Source organism: Diadema antillarum, unplaced genomic scaffold, assembly GCF_040938485.1.
Source record: "Diadema antillarum isolate AM-2024a unplaced genomic scaffold, OU_Dant_1.0 seq00001381_RagTag, whole genome shotgun sequence".
NCBI lineage: Eukaryota > Metazoa > Echinodermata > Echinoidea > Diadematoida > Diadematidae > Diadema > Diadema antillarum.
The window spans coordinates 117228-145098 of record NW_027272139.1 but is presented as its reverse complement, the minus strand read 5'-3'; the positions used below and the strand labels follow the sequence as shown (position 1 = coordinate 145098).

The 27871-nt window shown below is 38.6% G+C and overlaps 1 protein-coding gene across 1 annotated transcript; it reads left to right on the top strand.

The window, feature by feature from the left end:
- The first annotated feature begins 577 nt into the window (after positions 1 to 577).
- LOC139708884 (mucin-6-like) lies at positions 578 to 14059 on the top strand. Its single transcript, XM_071620847.1, has 3 exons — positions 578 to 819; positions 6814 to 6957; positions 13235 to 14059. Exons 1-3 carry the CDS (start codon positions 747 to 749, stop codon positions 13363 to 13365), a joined length of 348 nt encoding a protein of 115 aa, XP_071476948.1. The 5' UTR covers positions 578 to 746; the 3' UTR covers positions 13366 to 14059.
- Positions 14060 to 27871: the final 13812 nt, after the last annotated feature.

The window sequence follows — 27871 nt, the reverse complement described above, 5'->3', positions numbered from 1 at the left end:
CAAACTTTCACAACGTTGAATAACTTTAAGATCAGAAATGATTTAGTTCAAGTTACTCCACCCCACCCCACAGGGTGAAATGGACAGATGACGCACGGTAAAAATAATTATTCAAGGGAGAGATAGACAGGCTCACAAATCAGTGCAAATAGCCTACCATCCGGGAGTTATCCTCATAACTTATGATACATCACAGAGGCAAGAATCGATGGAGCGATTGACATTTATAATGCTGGGGATAAAAAGGTTCAAACAAAAAAAAAGTGCAAAGAAGTTAGGAAGTGTCAGAGTGACATAGAAAATTTCAAGTGGCATGATTATATTTATGCAGAAGTGTATACATCTCTGTTAACATTTATTCTCTCTTCTTTCCAGTGATTCTCCGCCTCAAAATTCCTCCCTCGCAGGATAGTTTCACAGTCAGATCCATCATGCACTCACGTGTAAGAATATTCATGCTATCATGTTTACCGGCAACTTCAGGACCCGCCCATCCATCATTCTTACTGGAGTCTCTGGGAGGTATACGCCAAAGTTAGTAAATATCAAGAGGTCGTTCTGAACACTTTATAAACGGCCAGTGGCCTCCCTGTTTCAACACAATTGCACGGCTCTAACCCTCTAAGCTCTGAACTAGCCTTACCACGCACATTCACAACCAAGAGACGTCCATACTGATAACGACATCACTTAACATCGGCAGTAGTGGTTTCTGTTAATCGCTCGTAGGATACCCAGATCCAAAGATGAAGTTGTCCATTGCTCCAGCGGTCATCCTGTCCTTATGTTGTGCTCTCTCACACATTGGACGCACGACAGGTCGGTTGTGCCTTTATCACTTTTATTTTGATAACTGTCTAACTTTATATGTATAGCATGTAGGCTTTGGAGAATGAATGAATATCATGCCTTTTTGTTATGCATGTGTACTTACAAACCGTCATTTATGCATTAAGTATATGTCAAAAATGTTAACATAATGGAGTCTGTCCATAAAATTCGTATCACTCATTATGTCTGTACACTCTGTCATTAGCTTCTTGTTTTACTCCAAAAAATGCAGTAATCACATCAAGTTATGTCGCTTCAAGCACTATAGAAATCATGCGAAATGTGAGTTGATCAAGAAATATTGGAACATCAATGCGTATCTGTATATGTTACATATAATCAAGTATGTATTTAAACCGTCACCATCTATTATTGACAAATCTATGTGTTGGCTTAGATTTAACGTTCTGCGGTTACACAACTAAATTAGACGTAACTGAATGCCTGACTTAAAAAAAAAGAAAAACTTTGAATTTATCATATCTGTGTCTATCTTTGAGGTTTTGTCCACAGGTGTGCAAAGGATAAAAGTATTTCATTTTCCGAGCACTACTCGATGCAAGTACAAGAAACTATTATTGAATTGGTCTCCCTACCCAAATTGTCACCTTTGGAAAGTACAGTGATCTCAGCTTAAATTAAATGACTTTTGCACGAAATGATCTACGCCCGTGGTATTACTCGGGCACATTTTATTTACGAGGATTGCCGGAGCACGATCTGATTAGTTCCTTTAGTTTGGTGTTAAACATGTCATGCATTCATGATGTAAAAATGGAATATATCACCGACAAGGACAAACTGGGAATTCCGATATGGAACAGCATTATTGACTGTCAGAATTTCTTGGTCTGATGTGTTTACTTTAGCACGTCTTCCATTGCAAAATCTTTGCAACTTTTTCCCCAAAGTTGAAGGTCAATCAAACAAACCAAAAAGATCAAGAACAACAAGGCAATCTCCCACACCCTTTGTCATTTCTTAGGCGACGTCAAACATCAAACTTTTGATAACATCAGAACCTATGAATATGCAATTGTGCACATTTCCAGAAAAGAAGAAGTGTGAATCGAGTTAAATTTGAGTATGCTATAGCTGCTCTTTTTTTTTCTTTTTTTCTTTTTTTGATCAGAGCGATGTGCCGTATGAAGATAAAAAAGTGCAATAACAAAACAGGTCAAGACAAAAATGGGGGAGGTGGGAAGCGAAAGGCGGGTACTGTTGGTGATTGAATCTTACAGCGGCGCTATACATAGACATAATACGATATACATGACGTAATAATGTTTTTATCAGTGTTTGCACTGCTCTTCCCGCTGATCTTCAATAGATGCCTGGACGTCATAATTAGCCACACCCATTCCTGCATCTGTATGATATGGATAGGAACGTTAAAGGACAACTCCACCTTCAGAGATACGTGGATTGAGTGAATGCAGCAATATTAACAGAACACATCAGTGAAAGCTTGGGGAAAATCGGACAAGCCGTTCAAGAGTTATGAATTTTTAAAGTTTCTGCTTAGTCACTGTTGGATGAGAAGACCACTACTGCTTGTGATGTCACATGTGTAGATCGATATAACGAAAATATATGTATAAAGAAAATTCAACATATTTTCACTTTTCTCACATAAGTAAAGAATGCTTGACTTGCCTCTTTCAGAAGACAGGGGGAATAATATTACCCTTCACATACGTTAGTGACAAGTCAATGATTTTTTTTTTCAAAATATAAAATTTTATGAAATTCTCTTTATAGTTCCCATATATTGTTATACGCATGTGACATCATACATTGTAGTAATCTTCTCATCCGGCAGTGACTGCGCAGATACTGTAAAAATTCATAACTTTTCAACGGATTGTCCTATTTCCCCAAAACTGTGACTGATGTGTTCTACTAATATTGCTTCATTCACTCAATCCCCATGTGTAATATGAAGGTGGACTTGTCCTTTAAAACCTCTTGTCCACCAGGCTGGATTCAAACTCATGGCTGGCACCTCAAGGTGGAACTTCAAGAGTCTTTCTGTGTTTTATTTAGTAATATTTATTCGATAGGGTTTTTATTTTCTTTATTTTAATCGGTTCTCCCAGTCATAAAATGGTCTAAAAGATATCTGTATATCATAATTCCCATAATCTGATTTATCACGGGACCTGCGGCTGTACAAGCTTTCTTCTACGCAAGCCCCATCATATTTCTCGCAGTTATGACCATAGCTCAACTCTAATGTATACAGACATTTGTGTTTATAACGAGACAAACTATTGTACATTCCGTCGATGTTTCATCTAATTTATGTCTTGTACAATTTTTGTATTGTATAATTTTATTTTTTCTGTGCTATTTGTGAGAAATATTAAAATGCCAGGAACCTGAAGAGACATCTCGCAGCCAGGGGCTACGGTACCAGGAGACTTCAACAAGCCATCAACAAAGTTCGTTCTCTCCCCAGATCTGAAGTTCTCAAACCGAAATCCAACAAGCAGGACATCACTGACAGAATACCCCTCGTGACCACTTTCCATCCCAATCTACCCTCTCTCCACAATATCCTTCGTGATAACCACCATATTCTTCATACCTCTGATCGTCTCCTACAGGCCGTCCCAGATACTCCCATCCTGGCATATCGACGCCCCCATAACCTCAAGGATCTCATCGTCCGTGCTGAAGTACCCTCCCTCACTGACAATTCTTCTCCTTTACAGCATGGCACATTCAGATGTTCAGCCAGTGGGTGCATCATTTGTAGCATACACATCCACGAGAGTGACTCTTTCACCAGCAACTCTACCGGCCTCTCTCACCACACAAAGGGAAACATCACTTGTACCATCACTAATGTTGTGTATCTCATCACTTGCAGAGTTTGTAGGATCCAGTATGTTGGGGAAACCAAGACAACACTCAAAAGACGCTTCTATGGACACAGATCTACTGTCAACACAGCCAAGCTCGACACTCCAGTGGGCCACCATTTCAATCTACCCGATCATTCCATCACTGATATGACTCTACAGGGCATTGAATCTTTAGGCACTCGTCCAGACACAGTCAGAACCAGCAGAGAGAAGCTCTGGATGAGACGTCTTCACACCATCCAACCCCATGGCCTCAACATCCAGGAGGGAAATGACTAACCACCTTTTATTCCTTTTTACTTTTATTACTATTGTTATTCTCTTTTTCATTTTTGAATTTCATTTTGTTCTTTCTTTGCGCTTTTTCCATTTGCAGACCTGTTTATTCCCAATTAATCCCTTCCTCTACCGTAGTCCGAGTCTCTTTTATACAGCCCTTTTCCACCTAAACATACACGCACTTGGTTTTGTTGGTTTATACTTACTTGTGCTTACTATGCCTTGCCTGCCTATCCACATACAGTGTACATTGTATACAATCTTCTTTCCCCCAGTTTTTTCATATGTATTTTATTTCATTTCTTTTATCAATATCTTTTTCATTATTGTTACTTCAATTATCATTTTCATTACTGTGTGTATATATACTTTGATTTATTTGATTACTTCCTTTTGCTGCCTCCTCCTGGCACTCCTTTCAGGGTTCACTGTTTGCTCAGCCCCCCCCCCCCCCTTCCCCTTGCTGTTGGCTTTTTCACTCTTTCCCTTTCTTTATCCCTCTGGTGTTCCTTATCTTCTTTGATGTTGCCTCCCTATTCATCCTTTTCCTACATTGGTTGCCCCCTTGATCCTCTTGATCACCACTGACCCTCCTCTGCCTTTTGTCTGTCCACTCTCCTCTGCCCTTTGTCTGTCCACCCTCCTGCTCTAATCCCCCCTCTCTTTACCTGTTGGGCTCCTTGCCCATGAACTCCCACCCTCTCCTTTGTTTTCTTTGTTCTGTGTACCCAGCCTGTACCTGTCTGTTCTTGTGTGAAGTCCTTATATGTGATTGCTTTCCCTGCTTGTTTGTCATTTTGTCTCTGACGAAGATTCTGCTAGGATCGAAAGCTCAGGCCCCTTTTGACTCCATTTTACTCCATTGGCTCGCCTTATTGGATAAGCAGTTTTCAGCAGCTTTTTTTTTTGCCAAATATTAAAATAAATTGAAGTTGAAATTGAGTCTTGTAGAGAATACCGCAGTGCTTCCCCTGCATGGAGTTCATACACACTTTTCTAATCGAGAAATGCATGATGACATATTCACGGTACATGTACAACTTTGCAAAACATGGATGGTTATATTAGCCACCATAATCATAAAGCTCACCCACGACAAAGAAACACTCGATTTATGCATACTGGATTTCATGCGTTGAAATTCCGTGAGTGAGGAGCAGCCGGATGAAATGGATTGTGCTCGGTTGTAAGATCTGAAAGAAGTTCTACAGTGGAAATATTTCGGACGGGGAATTTTGAAAGTTAACAATTTCACCTGCTTAAAGTGGAACGCCACTCCATGTTACAGCTGGCTAAAAACACACGCACGCACACACGCACATACACACACACACACACACACACACATACACGTGCGAGAGCAAATGAAGAGTGAAGCTGAAATGAAACAGAACGACAGAAGTTTAAAGAAAATCAGACATTAACATAGAAAGAAAATGAAATCATTAAAGTCTGGAGTTTCGCTGCACGTTTTCTCGAAACAATGACACCGTTGCTACTGCATGTATTTACAAGTTTCATGAAGCTATGATGCCACTGTCTTTTTTTTTTTCAATTCAAAGGTTTTATTTTCACTTCTTTCAACAGAATGTACAAAAAGTTCGACATGATTGCATTTTAAAGAATGATGCATAGGTAGCAAGGAATAACATGTACCTGTCAATAGTCATTACGAAGTAAGGAATTTTTCATACAAATATATTTATACATTCTGTGAAAAAAAAAATGGAGGTACCTACTCAAAAGACTGTGCTTGTATACTATGTGAGCACCTCATAGGGAAAAAGGAAAAAATAGGTGAATAGCTTAAAACATCAAGTGTGCGGGAAATGAGAAAAATAGGGAAAAGGGGGAGAAAGAGGAAACAGAAAGAGGAGGAAAGAGACGAGACAACTAACAATAAAAAAACCTATAGATCAATCGATACATTAAAGATCAAGTCCACAGAGACTATTAGCCATAGTAGAATAGTAGAGCGTTTAAAGCGACCGTCTTGAAAATCCCTATAGGTTTGTATTGCGTAATTTGAGGCTTTTTTGTCGGTAATGTAGAAATGAAATGTGACAGTGACCACTGTCATTGTTTCGTTGAAAAACATGAAGAGCTGTGCAGTTGCTTTTAGATTTCAACTTTTAAAAAAATCATCCAAATATCGATGGACCTTCAACCATCCTGGTTGCTTAATCTTGCTTTATTCATCACAGTCAGCTTGTAAATGAAGTGGTGTGCCATTATATCAATATAATTATCATGGGGGAGGGGGTGCTGTGGCATAGTGGATAAGACTCCCGACTCCCAATCGAAGGACACGGGTTCGATTCCCGATCAGTGCTTTATACGTGTTTGGAGAAGATGTTTTCACCCACCGTGTCCCTCTCGACCCAGGTGTATAAATGTGTACCTGGCAACGCTAGGGTAATAATAATGGCAGGGCCCTCTGGTAGAGCAGTGGCAACACTGGAGAGGCTACCCTGGGTAAATAAGACCTTATTGTTATTATCAGTATTATTATTATTATTATTATTACTATTATTATTATTATTATTATTATTATTATTATTGTTATTATTGTTATTATTATTATCATTATCATTGTTGTTATTATCATTATTATTATTATTATCATTATCATTATTATCATTATTATCATTATTATTATTATTATTATCATTATCGTTATTGTTATTTACTCCATGCTATATTCATTGTTCGTAAAACGAGAAATTGTATAGTCATATGGAGCAAATGCATTTATTTGACTTACAGTGGTATATCTCTAGCAGGAATTGTAAAAAAAAAGTTGATGAAAACTGCTTTTCTTTATCCTTTGCAGGAAGTGGCAACGTCCAAGCTTTAGACTGCCCCGGCAACTTGGTCTATCTCCAATCCGGGCCCGGTTGCGGTTCTCCGTCATGCGCCATGCCCGAAGACATCGGCTGCGACAGAGCCGCCAGCGCGGGCTGTTTCTGCCCCGACGGTGGGTTGGATTACTTGGCAAGGTTGAAATGAGATCCCACCCCAATTTAGTTTAAACAATCTTTAGTGTAAAACAAAAATGAAAAAAATGAGCAAAGAAGATGTGATTTCATCAGGATTCAAACCCGAGACCACTGGATTTTTCCACAATTTTCTGTCAGGTAAAAAAGTTTGAAGTGGCCATCTGCACTCGGATTATAGAAATGTATGACTTGCAAGCTCGCGTTAGAGGGGATATTATCAACAACAAAAAAATTCATGTGATGGATTGAGTGAATGCAGCAATATTAGAAGAATACATCAGTGAAATTTGAGGAAATTCGGAAAATCCGTTTAAAAGTTATGAAGTTTTAAAATTTCTGCATCGCTATCTTTGACATCACCTCAGAACAACCATATAAAGAAAATGTGAAGAAAATTCCGCAAAAATTTAGTTTTTCTAGCTTTATGAAAGGGCCATCATTAACTCCTCTTTTTTTTTAGAAACAGGGTGTATGATATAAGAGTTGTCTCCACGAGTTAGAAACCCACGAGTCGTACGGCTTACGAGGAGCTAGATATTGAAAAAAGGGTCCACGATCGAGTCATACACCCATGCCCAAGTCATACAGCTCACGAGTCATACAGCCCACGAGTCACACAACCCACGAGCCGGACACCACGTGAAACAGGCCCACGAGCTGTAGACACTGAGTGAAAGAATACCATGAGATAGACATTGGGCCAATACGGCCTGGAATCGGTCTCGCGGGCCGTACAGCTCGTGGAACTTGTTCACTACTGTCAAGCTCGTGGGTTGTATGACTTGTGTAAGGTGTCTGGTTCGTGATGTGCACCTAACATTACCCTTAAAATATGTCAGTAACAATTAGTCAAAGGACTATGTGTATTTTTCATTAAAAAAGACATTCTGTGGAATTTTCCTTCAGTATTTTCTTTATATCCTTGTTCTGCTATTGTATTGTAACTATTGTAGCCTTCTCATCAAGCAAAACTTTAAAGATTTGTAACTTCTTCCTCAATTCACTCATGTCTTCTTTTCTGAATATTGCTGCATTCAGTCAATCCACATGTACATTAATTTTGGGGCAACTTTGGACTTTAAAGTCGGATATGTCTAAACTTGCTCCACACCTTCACAGAGTTCCACTTTGAATTCTGATAATGATAATAGCAGAAAGGAGGGTTAACTGAGACATGATTTTTTTAAAATCTCTCTCTCTCTCTTCCCATTTGTATTTGAAAACATCATGTAGACTACTCAGTACATGAACTAAAAATGTGATCATATTCGTCAATCAGGTCTGAATACAAGAGAAGGCGAGATGATAACATTCCTCTCCTCTTGGAAGAAGAGAATGACAATACTTTAGGTGCATCCTGATTAAAAAAAAATACTAGACCTAATGAAAAAAACATGTTCACGGCTAATTGTGAGCATGCACGGCTGGAAGTGCGTTAACCTCTGACCTCCATTATAGGCACCCCTCTTGAGTATGATTTCGATTTACACATTCATACAGCTGGAGTACTTGCCTTTGAATAGGGCTCCAAGAGGGAACACATTGTGACGAGCGCGACACATTAGATCGCGGTCTTCAGCGGGGAAATTCCCGGCACACCGGGAAAAAAAGGAATGCACCGAAACATTCAGCCCCCGCAGAGATTGAAAAGCAAAATTGTTGCTCGCCACTTCCTGCCTACGACGAAAGGAGCCAAAAATCGAAAACACACAGCTCAGCCGAGAAAATCGCATTTGACATGAACTTATCAAAACTGATTTTCTGTTCTCGGCATGATCATAAAGTCTGAGATTTCATCCATCTGTAGAAACCTCATGACAATCTGATGGACGGAAAGGCAAAATGCTAATAGCGTTTTTCTGGGGCATGCTTTCGGAGGTTGCAATATAGGTTAGAAACGAATTCAAGGCTTCAAATTACCGCTCTGAATAGACTCCGCCCATAGTAAACGAGAGGAGCATTCTCTTTGTGCAATAGGCCGGTTGCTGCTAAACCGAAGCGGAGAACTCGTGCAATGCCCATAAATAGCCTACTGTCGCGCGTGCGCGTGCGTACGCTGTTTTCCTCTGTTCATTCTCAGTGGATGGACTTTCTTAGATGGAGACATTTCTAAATTCAGTAAAAAACAAAAACCGTTATGTGTTGATGAGATCACTATGCAAATGTATAAATTTTACTATTTGGAATGGAATCATATAGAATGTATGGATGATGTGGTTTCCGTCCTAGCGGAATATGGCGTTCTTCTCAAGTACAAGATGAGGGAATTGGTTCACTTAATACAAACGAAGGCACCCGTTTGGTTTGTGTAACTCTTCTGCCGGAAATGATTTTGCTCAAAACAGTTGCGTTAATCTTGTGACGACATACCACATTCTGACAAGTAAATTCATAAAACACTAACATAAGCTATGCATATCCATTGCTGTTTTACCCTAAAGTGTGTATTTATCATTATACAGTATCAGATCTGAGGGGACAATGTTTGAGAGTAATGGTCATAGTACAGATTTGCTTAGAGATTCATTGCGTTTCAGCCGATAGTCATGTCTCACATCGTTTTATACTTTACGTAGTAATTAAACATCTAATTCTTCAAAGAACGCGGTCATACACAAAGACAGGGTGCACGTCATGAGCTAGACCCCCACGAGTCATTCAGTGCCCGAGTCAGTATACCCACGAGTCACACAGGTCACGAGTTATACAACTCACGAGTCATAAAGCCCATGAGCTAGAAACTAAGTGAACAAGTCCCACGGACTCGACATCTAGGCCTACGAGCTAGACACTATGAAATATTGCGTATTGATAGTGTCTAACTCGTGGGCCTGTTTATACTTGATGTCTGTTCTACTTGTTGTTTAGCTCATGTGCTGTATATATGAATCTCAAATGTATCACCCAGAGATTTTTTTTCCCATTTCTAGCTCGCGGGTCGTATGACTCGCGGGTGCCTAGCTCGTAGGATGACCCCCTAACCCTTTGCTCCGCAGAGGCGGAGCAAAGTACAATGGCTACAGCAACAATGGAAATTGAAAGGAGATATTCCGTCAGTCCGCGGCAACCGATTAATTGTACTTCTCCACGAAAATGCAGAGATCTTCAAACTGGGCTCAGATATTAACTAAGTAGTGCGTTGAAAAAAAGGAGGGGGTGGGTTAAATTTTTGCCAGTAGTAACGCAAAGAGAATGCACTGATATCTTGGATGGTCCATTTACATCAGGTATGGATTTTTTTTTTTTTTTTTGAGCAACAAACTTTATTTTGGTACATGTATAGGTTCTAACTTATGTAAGTTCTTAGTTACCAGAATACCAAGGGAAGTGAAAACTGGAGATATTAAACCCAGTCACAAATGAAAGAAAACAGGTATAGATAACGACACAATCATGATCAAAAGGATCCACAGTTGTATCGAAAGGAGTCCGTAAACATTAATATTTTATCCTTCTTCAAGCAGAGAGAACCGACACTGACAGAAATAAGTTCAAAAGAATTCAGGATAAAAACAGATAGGAAAATGTCAGGGGACCAACACTCTGCAGAAGTAGAATTTTGCGAAACTTAAAACACTTTAGCCCCCGCAGTACATTGTCTCATGTATTCCGATCGGAAATGTTGTTGCCACCACCTCCCCGCTCTAACCCCTGGCGAATACAATCACCACAATTCATGCTTATGTAAAGAGCGCCATCTGATTCCTACCGGTATTCGCAACATTAATTTCGCATTGATTGGCCGTTTGGCAGACACCTGTGCCCTGTATAGCATAAAAGTTGGTATAAAACGCAAATCAGAACATCAAACGCAAGTCTCAGAATACTCTAATTTTATTGGTTGATACCTGATGTACGTTTGATTTTATGAGTTATCTTTGATTTCATCCTTTTTTACTTAACGAGGCCATTGTGGTCGTTGCTAGTATATATTAGTCACGAGGAAATTCTATACTGTTTTGTCCTTTGTCGCGCTCGTGACGGAATGAAAACTTTAAAGGTGGATTTTTTTTTTTGGAAACACTAATTTCAAAGACCAGTCTAGCTGCTCTTCTTCAACCATCGATATCTTTGCACAAAAGTTCTTTTATGAATCGTGTCATGTATCGCATTGAAGCGGAGGAATATATAGAAAAATAACGCGAATTCAATATCAGAAAACGAGAAGAGGCCGCTCCCTAGCCTGTTTTGGCTCATTTTCATAGTGGATCACAAAGCACGTATGCTCTTCAACATGTTTACATTTTTAACTTTGTTCCACCAAAAATGTCTTGGCAGCGTTGATTTGTTTTGTCTATTTTTTTTTTTTTTTTTTGGGGGGGGGGGGAGTGCCTCGGGCAACATCCGCTTTGGCACAGCTCGACATGCTGCGAGGATTCCTTTTGAAGCAGTGTAATATTTTATCTTGATGTAGAAGCAGTGCCAATAATGGCAGTTCATTTCATTCTAAATCGCCAATGTGTTGACAAAGGTTCCCAATAAAAGGAATCGCAGACTTTGAACATACCAGGTTCAGCATTCGTTTGGCTCCTCGATTGATGGTTTCAACATAGTACACACTATTCAGTTCACCTGGTGGCCACTCGATCGTTACTTCGCCTGGATATAACGCGCACCTGTTTCATTATGCACTTTGTGTGATAAGATGAAATACTTCACCGGTGCCACCTTTTATGTGTGAAAGAAAAAAGAAAAAACCCACACAAATGGTGTCACAAATATACAATATTTTACACGCAATGCATATCCTCCACTTCTTGACGTAAAGTCTACCATTGGCTGTGACTCATATTTCTGAAGTGCAACCAAGAAAAATAGTCGAGATACGACGAACGTATTTAGTGTGGACTATGATAACTTTGCAACGATGATTTTCAAAGGGGATGGTGGTGCTGTTACTGTATAATATCATCGACTTCTGTGACGATTTTCATATCACTTCATTTTGCTCAGACCAATGGACAAGTTTGAGATGATGACAACATCGCCTCATAATAGCTTGCATTATGTATGTGACCGATTATGCCTGAATTGTGAAAACATGATAAATCTTAAGCTCCATTACTACCCTGCATTTTCATTACTTTGGTGAGGGGGGGGGGGGGTATGTGTGTGTGTGCTGTAAGCTTTTAAGCATAACAAACTTTGTTTTCCTTTTGCTTTTGTAATATCTTATGACCATGGTCTTTAATACTCTTGAAACTGCAGACAAGAAGGAAAACTGGAAAGAAAGAAAGAGTGTTGCAAGAAAGAGAGAGAGAGAGAGAAAAAAAAACACACACCAAACAATTACCCATAATAAAAGTTTGGCACCGTGACAACTCCCTGCTGTTCACGCTTCAGCAATTTCCAAACAGCTAAAGTTGCCTCTGACAAAAACAAAACAAAACAAAAAACTATTTCCCAAAAAGTATATTGATGCCCGCTTCCTGTAAGCTGTAGGTTAAAGAAAATACTTAAGTCCCTTTACGAGATAATCTCCTGTATTGATTTCCTGCACAGTGTCGGTGCATCAATGTCAATGTGGATATATTAGAATGGGTTTAATTCTAAATATACATTAGTTCTATTCAAACCTTTAAAAGACCCCTAAAAGACAAGAAATGACACATTTTTTAAGGGTATGTCGGTGAACTCTCTGGTCTGATCTCTGTGATGTCCATCAAGTTTTGAACTATACACTATACTATACTGGTTCAAATAGTCTCTAAACGGTCCCTTAGGGAAGTAAAGCGCTTGTAGGAGTCATAATACACTGGCCTCCAGTAAAGCCTAGTTAAAACATGGGGTATTCATAGTGATAAAGATAGGTCTACACGCCGGAGAGTTGCATAAAAATGGAAACCCTTATAAAGCTCAGTATGTCTTTACCGTTCGTTCGGTCTCTCTTAGAAATATACATTTAGTGAAACAATGAATAATATGTGCAAAAGCATTATTTTATATATATATATATATATATATATATATATATATATATATATATATATATATATATATATATATATATATATACATATATATATATGTGCGTGTGTGTGTGTGTGTGTGTGTGTATCATTTATATCCATGTGGGTGTGTGAAGGTGTGTGTATGTGTGTTCAGGTATTCATTTTATTAACAGCTGACTGATATTCATTATACTCATTATATTCAGCTTATAATGTGTGTGCTTGTTTGCTTTGTTTTTCAATGCATAAAAATTATGTCAGCGACAAAGCACAATGCATTCTTGTTATTTTCCTGTCTATGCAGGCATGGTTGTTTGCGGCGCACCGGATCACGCCATCTGCGTCGAATTATCTGACTGCGGAACGGTCGAGTGCCCCGTTTGCAAGAATGGTTTCACTTGGTCTGCCAAAGAGGGCGTCTGCATCCTACAGTAAACTCGGACTGTTGGTAGATTATTATTGGTGAAATAACTCGAAGCTAGCCTTGTTTTAATTCTCACTACAGCGAAGCAGCCAAAGGCAGCATTCGTTATTCCTTGAGGTACATAATACAAGCGCACTGATAGAGATCCATGTTGTCAAATCAGAGCAATGACATTGAACGAAATTATGCGCAAATTTGGAGCTTACACGATGTTTCTTGATAATTTTTGTGTTACCTATTGATTTCTGCATGATCCCTACAATTAATTAAGATAAGCTTTACAGTATGTTAGTAACTTTATAATAGGTTCCAACATAATTACTACAAATGGTGATTGTTCATATTACAGGCATTGAGATTTCGAGACAATGGTATTTGTGTTCCCGAGTCCTGTTTCGAGAAGGGTATAAATATCGTCTTTTGTTCTTTGCTTGCTCACTTTTAAACGGTAATCTTCTACGGGCTTGGGCGCATTTATTTTCAATGGATTTTTTGTTCGTTTCATGAAAAGAAGTCGACAAAGCATAATCTTTGATGACATATTTCAAGAATTGAAATTAAAAAACAAGTATCTAATGATGCTCAGATAAGTTGATGACAGAAGTATGAAATATGTAATAGTCATATAACTGGGGATGATTATAATTATCTCAAACGATGACAGCAGAACTGAAGAGATCAAAATGAAATAAATGCTCTGCTACCTTCAAGAATGGACTGTCTCTGAATTTGAGTTTGATTTATTCTATGACTACAGATTGATGTCTGTTACCTATGAAATATGAACGAAGCTCTAAAATTCTAAAGTTTTTGTAAAGTTTTAAATTATTGATGAATTTAGACAACTCAGATTACAGATCAAGGGATCAAGTGGACCGCTCTAACAGCATATATCCGCTAGGCATGGTATATACACATACACATACACATACACACAAACACACACACACACATATGTGTACACATACACATACACATATATATACATATATATATATATATATATATATATATATACTTTAATCATGATACAATTTATTCATATATCGTTTACAACAGAGAAAGAGAAACATAGAGAGAGCTGCAGAGAGAAAGGAAGAGTAAAGATACCACTGTTCATATCTTCGCCTATTAACATCTAATTGTAGATGGCAAGGTACTAGTATACTCTCAGATCACTTCAGAATGCAAACGAATCCCCAAAGCAACAACAAAACAAAACACCTAGTGAAGTTCTTTGTGTGTTTACACTGCTGAAGGACGTTTATTTCATTTGGTGATGTTGCGCTGCTCTAATTAGTTATGAGAGGATAAGGTCATTTCGGATCAAAGTGGACCTTGAACCACACGCACCGAAAGACAGAAGTCTAATGAGAATCAGACATAACCGTCATGATGAATCGTTATGGATTTTCAACTAACAGCGGCATTAGCTGCGAGCACAATGATCATGTGCAACTTACTCGAGGATTAATACTGTGATGCCTTCACATCATGACTCTCCTGTTCTTTTGAAAAGTTAAAAAATCGTGTTTTGGGTCAAAAATTTCGCAAGTTCTGCTTTCTCCTAAAAAAAAAACCCACCCATGATCGTGTGTTGTTATATTATGATGCGACAGATTCAAGTACTTCTTTTCAATTTCATACCAAGAGATAATTTCGTGCAGAATATGAGGGCAAATCAATGAAAGATGTATCACTTATTCTTTTTAAAATCATAATATGTAACACTTCATTCTATGTCCGATGAAAAATCTGTTTGATCGGCTACCAGTCGATTTATGAATTCAGCCCCACACTGAAGATGATAATGTAACCTTGAACATGCACTTTAAGCACCGTTAGTCAAATCTAGTTGTGATCGATAACTCACAATGCTTTGCAGGTTTGTGCACTTCATCGCCGGTTTTGTTTAATTGGGATACAAGTACTTTCGATTTGCGTCGGCCTTATTATGATCAGGTTTTGCAGGTACGACTATGTCTCTGTCCGGCTAGTTTACCGCAAAGTTATGAGTAAGCTTTATGCGACATAAGGCACTTCAGCACAATCAAAACTTCCTTTTTTTTTCTGTGAGTAGTTTCATATCAAGCCTCTCACCCTGAACTTGATTTAACTTTATTCCTTAATCAGGCGATCATTAGGTTAGACTACAGGGCTCTTATTGATCTGTACAATGTAAAGTTACCGATACATGGTGAAGAGTATGGACTACACATTAAACGCGATTGTTCATGTCAAACTAATCACATCATTAGACGTCGAAAGACAACTCTTGGCAAAAATCATAATTTATCATTATGGGAACTTTTCCGTTTTTTGTTAATCTTTAAGAATCTCTTAAAATGACAACAAGAAAATAATTGCGGAAAAACAACAAGTAAACTTCATTAGGTCCATAATTATGGTAATGATTTGCAGGCCGTATACAAAGTTCTTGAGTTATGGTTTGTACAAGTTAAGATTGAAATTGAAAAGTGTTTCAACCAAGCAGAACGAATGGCGGACAAAAACTACTATTATGCAGTGAATGGTTACTGATATCGTAGTAAAAGAGGGAAGATTATAATTGGCGCCAATTTACAAAGCACAGACACACAGACAGACACACAGACAGACACACCCACACACTACAAACACACACACACACGCACACACAAAACAAGACACAAATTAACAGGAAAACGCACAGTCCTTTCATCTCATTCAGATTAAACGACTGTGATGGGTATAAAGTGCAGTGACGTCAGAAAAGACCGAGGAAACGCAGGTCGCCAAGGGAACCCATAAAAAGGGGCAGTGGCGATGTCGAGAGTTCTCAGCTTCGGAGAAACCGTCAAGCATCTTTATTAAGAATTGAAACAAAGAATGCAGGTATCCAATTTAGGTGTATAGAGGTTTCGATTTCTATAATTCCCTTTTTTCAAGTATAGGGTCCCACAGTAAAAAAAAAAATAATTGGACATAGAGTATATACGTGAACAAAGGATACAGATATTGATTGATAAAGGAATTTTATATTTCGTAGCAAGATTGTCCCCCAATAACCTGACTTAACAGGAAAACAGTGACACTGCATACTATAATCATGCGTAAACAAGCTGTGACACGTACAGAAAAGACCACCAAAGCTTCACAATATTATAGATAGTGGCTAAATTTTGTTATCATGACACGTTGTCATTCGCTATAGGACTGTAGTTCAAGAGTACATTTGCCCTTCTTGTATTTTATAATAATTTGGTAATCAACCAAAAAGATGGAAGAAAAAAAAAACAACTTTGAGAAGACAGAGCTTGGCGGGTGAGCGTCTCTCATGTGATAAAAACGAAACTGAAACATATACAATAAGGTACACACATTGATAAGCTAGAAAGTTAAAGGGGAAACTGACCTATGCAGGCTTAAAGAGGGAGTCGTTGCATGGACACACATTACTTTTATTCATCTGCCATGTTTTTAACATCCGTATACTTAGTAAAACCGATTCGTGCAGTTGGTATATATAGCGAGGTGCCCGCACCTCGTCAGGGGCCCGAATACCGTCACCCCGCTTAAAATTGTTTTAAGCGCACTAAACAAAAATTTATGCTCGGGACTGTGTTCAGTACGCTTGAAACTTGGCAGGGCTACCAAAACCAAGCAAACTGTGGTGAAAACCGAACAGTTTTTCGCGAAAATCTGAAATTTAATCGGAATACGTGTTATAAGTATCACCACTGTCCCCGCACGCATCTTTTACGTGCATGTCTATGGGAGCATCACGGTCAATCGCACACGTCTTTTACGTGCTTTGTCTATGGGAGCGCGGGTGACGAGTTGCGGGCCCCTTCCTTAGCGCGCAACTTTTTCGCATCGTTCGCGTTTGGCGACGATAGCAGCAAATTTTCGATATCGATCAGTGAACTTGTGATTCCGTTGGAATTTTCAGTATTTTTCCTGTATGTGAGTTGGGTTTCAAAGAATTTCAGTGGCGAAATGTGATTCAAATATGCGCAAACATTAACTATGACGAGGTGCGGGTCACCCAAGTATACTAGGGAGCTTTAGATCTTCGCGACGGAGACTTTCAGAGAAAAAAAAAAAACGTTCTGAACATGCGCAGAAGCGCGCGTCAAGTCGATCTACTGTATTTTAGCTTGCGTCGCCTGAGTTTTTCACTACGCGCTATTTTACGTCCGCACAGTTTGCAACGTAGAGAGCTACTTCATGCACCGATCATAATATGGGGGCGCGAATTTATTTTTTATACGTTGCGTCCCAGCGTAATCTAAAGCTACTTTTCAACACGACGCAGGAGAGAGGAGAACGTCCAGCGCAAGCGTCGTCTCAAACGTCCGCGCGTCAAAAATCTAAAGCTCCCTACTTTTATGTCGAAAACGGCTGTTGTTCCTGGCTGCTTCCGCCTCCTTTACATAATCATACGGATCATTCAAAGGCAAAGTTTGCTCGCTAGATAATCTGAGAAATTTCCTTGTAAATTCGTGTAACAGCTATAACAGTTACTATATAGTATTAGTCAACGGACTGTTGTTATAGGTGTACGACTATATCTCGATCTACGTGAGATGACCGGTCAAGTCCAACACGCGCAACAACACACGCACACACACACATCAAACATATCATATGGTAGACATTGTAGTTAGTATAAATAATAATAACAACAACAATAATCATAATAATAATAATAATAATAATGATAATACAGGGTACTTATAATGCGCCCATTCCACATAACTAACGTGCTCAAGGCGCAGTAAGAAAAGTGAGTAATGAAGTACAAAAATCATTACATAAGCATGCACATGAAAATGAAAATAGTGTGTATATAATATATATATATATATATATATATATATATATATATATAATATCTACTCATAGTATTGAATTGTTATGCCGGCGGTTTGAATGTCACCTTTACATGCCTATTTTATCAATTATTATCACCTGTGAGAAATATGGGGAATGCAGAGTATTGTGAACGCAAAATGGCACGATATGTCGATTGCGAAACTTTCACCAAGGTTGGTTGGCAAGATATGAAAAAAAAGGAAAAAGTGCCGACATCCCATTGCGTGTTGTGTCATGTACTTTCGATGCTATTGTTCGCGAATGATGCGATCCGGGCTCTGAAAAGTGGTTCTACGACATTTCAGAGAACAGACACTTGATGGTAAGGATATACAGATGCTTTCGATCGTCCAAGCCGAACTTGGAGCGTCTCGGTAATTAGCCCGCCATCGATTATGGGCGTGTGAGTTAAAAATAGCACAGAGCCAAAATCGTCGTTCCGGTTTTACGTAAGATGAGACCACGGAGGTGTTAATGAGACCAAAAGTGGCAGTGTGACACATGCTTGGGCGAAATGAAAGTACACCTAGTTCCAGTTGATTTCAGTAAAATTAGACCTAAAACTGGATTTTCATTTACTTTTGAAGTTTTAACATGATTATTTTCACGAAACATGATAAATCAGTCCCCAAAAACTATGAAAATTTGAAAATTGGGAGAGATCAAGATAGCAATATCAGTATATAGGCTTTTACCTCAAAAGGTCATTTTGAGGTTAAAGGTGCATTTTTCTTCTCAAAATCAAATTTTCTTACTTGAAATCAATTATTTGGATAAGTTGTATCCTTTTTTTCAAATGTTGTAGTGTTGTAACATCCAAGAAACATTGTCTGTAGAGAGGGTAAAGGTATATAGCTCATGAACGTGGAAGGGGGAGGGGTTGGGCTTGCTGCAGCCCAAATACACAGGATTTAGGCTCTGTAATATTATTAGAAAAAAATGGGGGGAAAAAACTATTCCTCCGGAGATTTTTCTCTTCGAAGCCATTGATTTTATTTTAATTTGATTTGATTTGAATTCATTTCTACATTGTGCTCACAAAAGTATGAGACAAAGATAGCAAAGTTACAATGATTATTCAAATTATTACTGTACAGTAATATTTTGTTCATTTTTAGGTACAAAAATACAATAATACATGTACTAATAAAGTCACTTGCAACACTTGGCGTCAAAAAAAAAGTGGGGGAGACCAAATCAAAAACATATCTTGTATTACTTCTACTATCAAAATTGTTGCAATCTTTGATACCATGAAAACACTTTCGGTATACCCCTTAGACCGTCTTCATGTATCTTTATCTTTTTTTCCCCATTTCATTGCACACACACACACACACACACACAAAGTATGCAAGCATTTACATCTTCCTTCACGTAACGGAATACAATAGAATATCACTTTCTCCGTAAACACGTCCCCTCTCACTTTCATTCCGGATTACGTGCCAAAGTCAATGAATACACCTTGCGATAAAAGTACATCTGCTTGAAAAAAAAAAGCAGCACTATAAACAAAACATCAAAGACACGCCCCTCCCCCTCCAACCCCTCCCCTCTTTCTCTTTCTCCTTACTCCCCCTCATGCTCCTTATTCATGAGTGAGTGGTCTCCATTTTCTTTAGTTTTGTTTTTTAAATCATTAGAAAATGACTAATGATTCGAAATACAGCTAATTCAGACAGATATATTATACTTCCTGGTAAACACACACAAATACACACATACACACAAGGGTGGGGGTTTTACCTGCCTGCCATCGCCCCCTTTGTCTGTTTTGTTTTGTATTGTTTTTATATTTCCGGCTCTAAACAAGCTTTAGTAAGATATTGAGATTCTACTAATATCTTGCAGCAAAATTATATGCAGTTTGTAGATTAAGTTTGAAATAATAAAATTGAAATTGAAGTTGAAAAAGAAAAGAAAGTTATGTGTATTATAATTATATTGGGCCATCTGGTATAAAGATTCCAAAATTATCATTGTAAACTCTTCCTAAATATTCATTTAGGCCTACATCACAAAAGGAGAGATTAAGACAACGGTCTTGGTAATGTCTTAACTGTGAAATGAGTTAAAATTAGTAGAGCATTATTTCCTATCTCAAGACAACTCCATGTGGATATTATATATGTATATATATATATACCACAGAATGTCTAGTCTATTATATAGTCAATCTCTGAAATTTATGTATTTACTTTAGAATCCCTATACATACGTGGACTTGAGACCTTGAGGTTATATCATCATCACCCCAATTTACTTATACTTGCATTTATTTGTTTGGTAGTAATCGTAACACAGTTTTGTAATATGGAAATTTCATAACGTTCGAATGTTTGATGGGCCCACGTTTGTGAAAGAATACTTTGTATACCGTTCTGTTTGTTCTATGTTAATCTGTTCAAGAGAACACACTCAAACAAAAGGAGAGCTATAGATGGTTTTGAAAAGAGAGAGACCCCTCACACTTTTATAGATCTCAAACTACTTAAAAAATAACAGCTGAGATAAAAGCTTCTGATCCAACAAGATTATCTCGTTTATGTGTATCCAGAGGAGTCACCAAATATATCAAACCTCTCAAATAAGAGTCACTGTATACGCGTTGATCCATCCATTAATTTCTTGTCATTCATATTTTCATATTTTGTCGTTCCTTTCAATTTTAATGATTTGTCAAATAATCATATACTTTCGTTCGTTATGTTTAGTAAAAATGTAGAAATAAAGTCTAATTTGGAGTCAAGACAAATGACGTCTGCTAAATACTACCCATGTCGTTCGGTTATGACACACACACACACACACACACACACACACATTTTACACACATCGAAATAATTAATTACATTCGTGAAGGATTGTTGTTGTTAGCCCATTGTCCACACAAATTATTTCGATATGTATACTTTGTTTGACTTGTTATTTTCCCGTTCAAGTATCTCTGAAATTTGGTTTGCTACGTATGACTCTTCATAAAATTGTGCACAAAACAAAAGAAAAATACATGTACTCAATCATCAACATACATTGCATCACACATAAATTATGATAAAGACGGTCATGTACAGAACGAGTGACGTTTCCTTTCCATTCCATAATTCTCCTGGCACATAAATGGTTTTTAGCCATCGTTTATTCACCATCTTATATATTGCATCGTCATGAAGAGTTTTGTCTTCGAAGTAACTGCATCTAAACTCGTTATTTGAGACATTTCAAGCATAATTATTTTCATATTTTTCATTCAGCCATTGAGGATAATGCATCGCAGCCATTATGAAATCATTAGAGGTTATACCTGATGACCAAGGAGTCTACCAGAGACTTGCCCGGTTGCGACTGATTGACAAATTGCCCTACATGATAAACAACTCGATGGAAGAACTACATGCATGATTAAACGTTGTTAAAGGACAAGTTCACCTTTATAGACATGTGGGTTGAGTGAATGCAGCAATATTAGCAGATTAGTAGAACACATCAGTGAGAGTTTGAGCAAAATCGGACAATCCGTTAAAAAGTTATGAATTTTTGAAGTTTCTGCTCTGTCATGGCTGGATGAAAAGACTACTATAGCTTGTGATGTCACATGAGTACAACGATATAAAGAAAGAATAAAGAAAATTCAACATATTTCCATTTTTCTCGCATAACAAAAGAACACTCGACTTCTTTCTTTCAGAAGGCAGGGGGAATAATATTACCCATAACATACGTCAGTAGCAAGTCGAAGAAATGTGCACTTTATTCAAAAAGTAAAGTTTTGTGAAATTCTCTTTTTATTTTCCCTATATAGTTGTACGCATATGACATCATACACTGTAGTAGTCTTCTCTTCCAGCAGTGACTGCGCAGATACTTAAAATATTTGTAACTTTTGAACGGATTGTCCAATTTTCCTCAAACTTTCACTGATGTGTTTTACTAATATTGCTGCATTCTCTCAATCCTTATGTATATGAAGGTGGACTTGTCCTTTAAAGCATGCAAACGGGTTTCAAATGGCGGATGGGAGGGGGGGCACTCCTTTTATTTGTTGTTAAAACAAAAGAAATAAAAAGAAAACGGAAGGAGGGGCGTGTCACCCCTTTAATTTTGTAAGGGCACCCCACCCCCGCTTTACGGAATTTCTGGATCCGCCCCTGGCCGTTTCAACATATCGTACTCTATTTACTAGGATCAGGTAAACTCATCGCATATTACTATATCATGACTGTATAGGGCATTTCATGGGAAAGTATACATTGATTTGAGTACACTAAGCCATGCAGTCGATTGCAAGGGATGTATAAGGCGCAGGTGATACAGAAATTGCCGTCCTAGCGTCAGAAGAATGCCGTTGGAGTGGTCTTTCCGATGGAATCTGGTCAAAAGTGATTTCATTTTTCATTCAGAAGGGCATTTCTTCCTTTTAATACATAAAAAAGAAAATGTCGAAACAGCGGTTTACCGCACGATCACATTCAATAGTAACCCAGTCACATGTCCGGAAAAGATGCAAAAAAAGTATGTCAGATTAATCTAATCGCAAGTCATTACCATATCAACATTTCATAACCAAGGGAACAAAAAAGAGGAGAAGTAATACAACAGATTCTTTTCGTTTTGCGGTCTTGTTCTGACTTCCCAATCCCTTTCACCTCATCCTTTTATTTCATGAAGGGCCTAACACAAAGCTCGGTGGTTTTGGTGGTGCATAGTATTCGGACATCCGGGACCTACGCTTTCTGGGAAGTCTTCTGAATTACATGTCACATGGTAGGATGAAACTACTTCGCCTCAGAGAGTTTCTCTTGCTGTTTCAAATGGACCGCATAGATGACATCTATACCGTTATATTCATGTTATATAGGGAGCTTTATATTTGCGGCACGGACGTTTGAGACGACGAGTTGAGTTGCATTGGACATTCTCCTCTCTCCCTTCGTCGTGCTGAAAAGTAGCTTTAGATTACGCGGAGACGCAACCTATAAAAAACTAGAGAGGGGCCGTCAAAGGCGGCAGACCCACGCCTAAGTACAAAGTCGGGGTAAACATAATGTGCATTCGGTCATCTACCAGAATTCGGCCACTTAATTGCCAGTGTGCTTTATCACCAGCCAGTGAGTTCTACCAAAGATCGTACACTGAAGTGTACGATCTTTGGTTCTACAGTCACATCACACGCAAATCACATAATTACACATACGGTATTAACACTCATTCACGTACAGGAAAGTCCTTAAGTCTCCTCCAAAAATCCATCGAAAATCCCAAATTCCACCGTCAAAAGTGCAGAATCGGAACTTTTCCAAGCGCGCGCGAATTAAGTCCAGTTTTAAGAGTATTGTCTACGCGACGGGTCGCGGAAAAAGCGCTAAAAATCGAGAAATACGCCGTTTTCTTGCGGGATATTTTGATTATAGCAAGCCGAGAGTGTGATGATATCAAAGGTCGTATGAGTGTACGATCTTTGATGGTATCCACAAAAGCAAAAAAGAAAAACAAAATTTACGTACCCCCTAGGCAATTACCCCTATGATTAGTGTCTACGGGAATTATTCAATGCAAGGGTTGAATGCAAATGTCTACTGCACCAGTACTCGGCCACCAACGAGCGCCGCAACGTCACCGGTGCAATTTTGCACCAACAGTGTAGAGCGCGATGCATTTTCAGCGGCCTTGCACACGCATTGACATTGAGCACGCATATCGTGCAGTGTGACTGCGACCGAGCAAAATGCTCCTCCAACGAAAAAAACAATCAATGTTAATTTGAAAAATCATCAAATATCAAAGGTCGTATGAGTGTACGATCTTTGATGGTATCCACAAAAGCAAAAAAGAAAAACAAAATTTACGTACCCCCTAGGCAATTACCCCTATGATTAGTGTCTACGGGAATTATTCAATGCAAGGGTTGAATGCAAATGTCTACTGCACCAGTATTCGGCCACCAACGAGCGCCGCAACGTCCCCGGTGCAATTTTGCACCAACAGTGTAGAGCGCGATGCATTTTCAGCGGCCTTGCACACGCATTGACATTGAGCACGCATATCGTGCAGTGTGACTGCGACCGAGCAAAATGCTCCTCCAACGAAAAAAACAATCAATGTTAATTTGAAAAATCATCAAAATACGGGCCAGTTTGTGATGACGGAGAACGAACTTTCATAAATCTAGAAGGACATAGTCCCTCAAATAGGCCTGAACGTAAATTTCGGAATTCTTACGAACATTTGAGCAGCGAAGTCGGATCGTTGGGGAGTTTATGTCTTCGTATGGTAGCGGAAAATCGCAAAGTGAGAAACGGGAAATTTTCGGGATGGTCACTATACCATGGGGTCAAAACTTCAAGGTCACACAGAATTTGCAAGGGTCAACCGATTATCACCAAAATCTAATCGATTCTTTCCTGTCATTATCCAAACATTCCCTGAACATTTCGTGCAAATCCGTTTACCCGTTCTCTTGTTATCTTGTACACAAACAAACAAACAAACAAACAAACAAACAAACATACAAACAAACAAACAAACAAACAAACAAACAAACAAACAAAAAAACAAACAAACAAACAAACAAACAAACAAACAAACATACGGAACCCTTTACATAACCCCCTGCCGATTTTCATCGGCGTGGGTAATAAAATGCCCCCCCCCCCCCATAATCGGGAGTAGCTCTCTACGTCGTAAAATGAGCGGACGTAAAAACAGCACAGAACGCGTAGTGAAACTCAGACGACGCGAGGTCTAAATAGATCGACTTTTGATACGCGATTCTGCGCATGCTCAGAACATGTTTTTGTTTTTGTTGTTTCTCATCTGAACGTCCCCGTCGCGAAAATCTAAAACTCCCTATTTATACGAGGACGACGGCGTTAGTGTGGTATTATCCTATTGTCTTATTTGGATTTATGAATTATGTACTCTTTTTGTTTTGTCTTTATTTTGTGTCAGGGACAATTAGGCCTACTTTGTATTACAAAACTTATTAATAAGAATGAAACGTTGAGCGCACTATGTACTTCGGAAATTGTCCACATAATATTAAGCAGAAAGCAAAAGAGTCTGAGGTTTGATGGGAGTAAGGAAGGGTCATCCTGGGGGTCACTACTTGGCCCCTCCCCAACTTGCAGTGATCGCTTCTGATTAAACTTTCCGCTACCATCATTAATTATGATGTAATCAGATAAAACACGGTTAAGTTCTGTGGTGCGAAACGCTTGCCAGAATTTCAAATTAACCCTAAATAAAGACATGCAATACGTTAGAAATCAGTGCATGAAATGAAATAGACAGCTAGCTATTTTTAGATCCTTATACTGGGAAATAAATCTCTTACATTCGTAATGCCATTAAATAAGCGAACATTCCTAATTGCCTCGAAATTCAAAAATCATGCATCAATAACTTCCAGTTGTGGCATATATAACTGCAAATATCCAAGTGCAAACTTCTAAATTCCCACGAGGTGCCGAAATTTCCCACGGCGACGGCTCTTTAATTGCACTGGTCTCGATATGCGACAGACGACGTACATATCGACTATATAGACCATAGATCGATCTTTGCCCTCGCTAATTCAGGCGTAGTCTCAATTTCGAACCCCATTGTCATTATACACCGTCAAGCATACGAACTGCCGGTGCTAAAATTCCCTCTCTAACGATATATAGCCTACATCTTTGTTTACATTAGAATCTTCTACCCTTAAAAAGTTGACAACTGAAGCACAACATGCTGAAATATGATCATTGCGATTCAGATAAGCAACAAAAGGGCTGAAAAATCAAACTAATGTACGGTACTTCTGAACAAAAGGGCGGGAGGGCTTTCCGACAACTTCCGTCTCGGTGCGATAAATGATTCATCGTTCTATTCTCGTAGCAGTGGTATTCCCGGGGATCGCAAACACAGAGTACAACTTCCTGACTGACTGAAATAGTTTCTTTATTAATTGTGTCTGGTTGCCGTGAATGTCAAAAATATGTCAAAGCCCTTCTAGTTCATGAAATTATAATTGAGACAGAATGAAAACCCCGAGTTGATACAGGTATCTTCTGGTGAAAAGCAAAAACTAATTAAAGAATTGTGACTTCATCAGCGTATACAAAGATGACTTTTGAGATTAAAAGTCATTGCAGTCTACAGAAAATCAAACATTTCTCTCCAACTTTCTTCAAAGTTTCCCTGAGTTGATGGATTGTTTTTAATCCTTTCATCTGGGTCTAATAAAAAATCCCTATCCCTTACATGGTTCCTTACCTCCTTTCATAGTAGTCACGATTAGTATTATTGTTGCCATTCGATCGCTGCTAAAGTATACCGGCCTTGTAATTCCATGCTCACTGAAGTTTGATTATTGTAACAAGGTGATGCACCAAGGACGAAAGCGAAAGAGGATTTGCTCAAAACTAATGCATATTCAATGCATTTCATAGCTCAAACCATGGAGCTACTGGCTTCATGCTCAAACCAAATCTTTGCTAAAGGCACTGCACAAGATTCAACTGGTAAAATTGAAACAAGTGACGCAATCTTACAAAGTGACAGGAGAAAATGATTTACCGGATGGTCGATTTGTGTTCCAAAGTATACGATTGACGTATTTTGTTATCGAAATCGCTCTGCAGTCCCTCCATCGATTCATTCGTCTAAGGGACAGACCGCATTTTGTGTGTAGTGACGTCACTGATTCTGGTCAAGATTCCTTGCCATTGCAATCGCTTCGCCTAAAGGAGGTTGCAGCAATATTGAAACCCTTCCGTGCCCGTAGAATAAACAGAATTATGAAAACAAAACAAAACAACGCAACGACAGAAAAACAGCGCACTGCATTGCCTTTTACATTAGTTCATTGATTGCCGAGTACACTATGATCGTTTAACAAAGTGGAAGAATTATGACGCAAGTTGCTGCCCTCTGAAGCCTGTGCATAAAAGTGTGTGCGGAAAAAAGAAAGAGAGAAGCGTGCGACCTTTCATTTTAACCAAAGATCGTGACGTAGGGCCTATACACTTCATGTTATGTTTACAATGAGTGCCTGATATCATTCCAGGAGCAATGTTGATAACATAAAGATACGATATTCTCTCCTTCAGTATATGGGCTTCACCAGCGGGTTTTTTAAAGCCTATTTTCGTCCCTGTTTTTGAGTGATTGTCCGAGAGACCATGTGCAGTGATTGTTTCAAACCGTCGGTCACTTTCGCGTTTGCTTGCTGAACAATAGTGGGAAAAGAAAGAGAGGGGGAATACATTATCTTGCATTTTGTAACTCCTGACACTCTCGGGGAAGAAGAATGTTGAAGAATGAAGTCATGGGAGTTTCAAAAAAAAGGAAAAATTTAAAAGAAGAGAAAATATTCTCCTTCCACTAAAATGTCCCCTGAGCAATGTGTGTCGTGGATCCAGTTTGATAAAATATCCATTCATCGTCTCCTGGGGGAATTAAGCTGCAGAAATTAACATATACTGTCAACATTCACCTGGCATCTCTGAAGTTACACTATTTATCCTATATCATATCCAGAGAGAAATCAGATGGAAATGGTTGAATTCACTGAGTCTGCACCAAATCAGAAAAAGATGGGTCCCTCCATTTTTCGAATTATCCACAATGTTTACTTACTTCAAATCACTTGTGTTTTATGATAATGTGTAATTA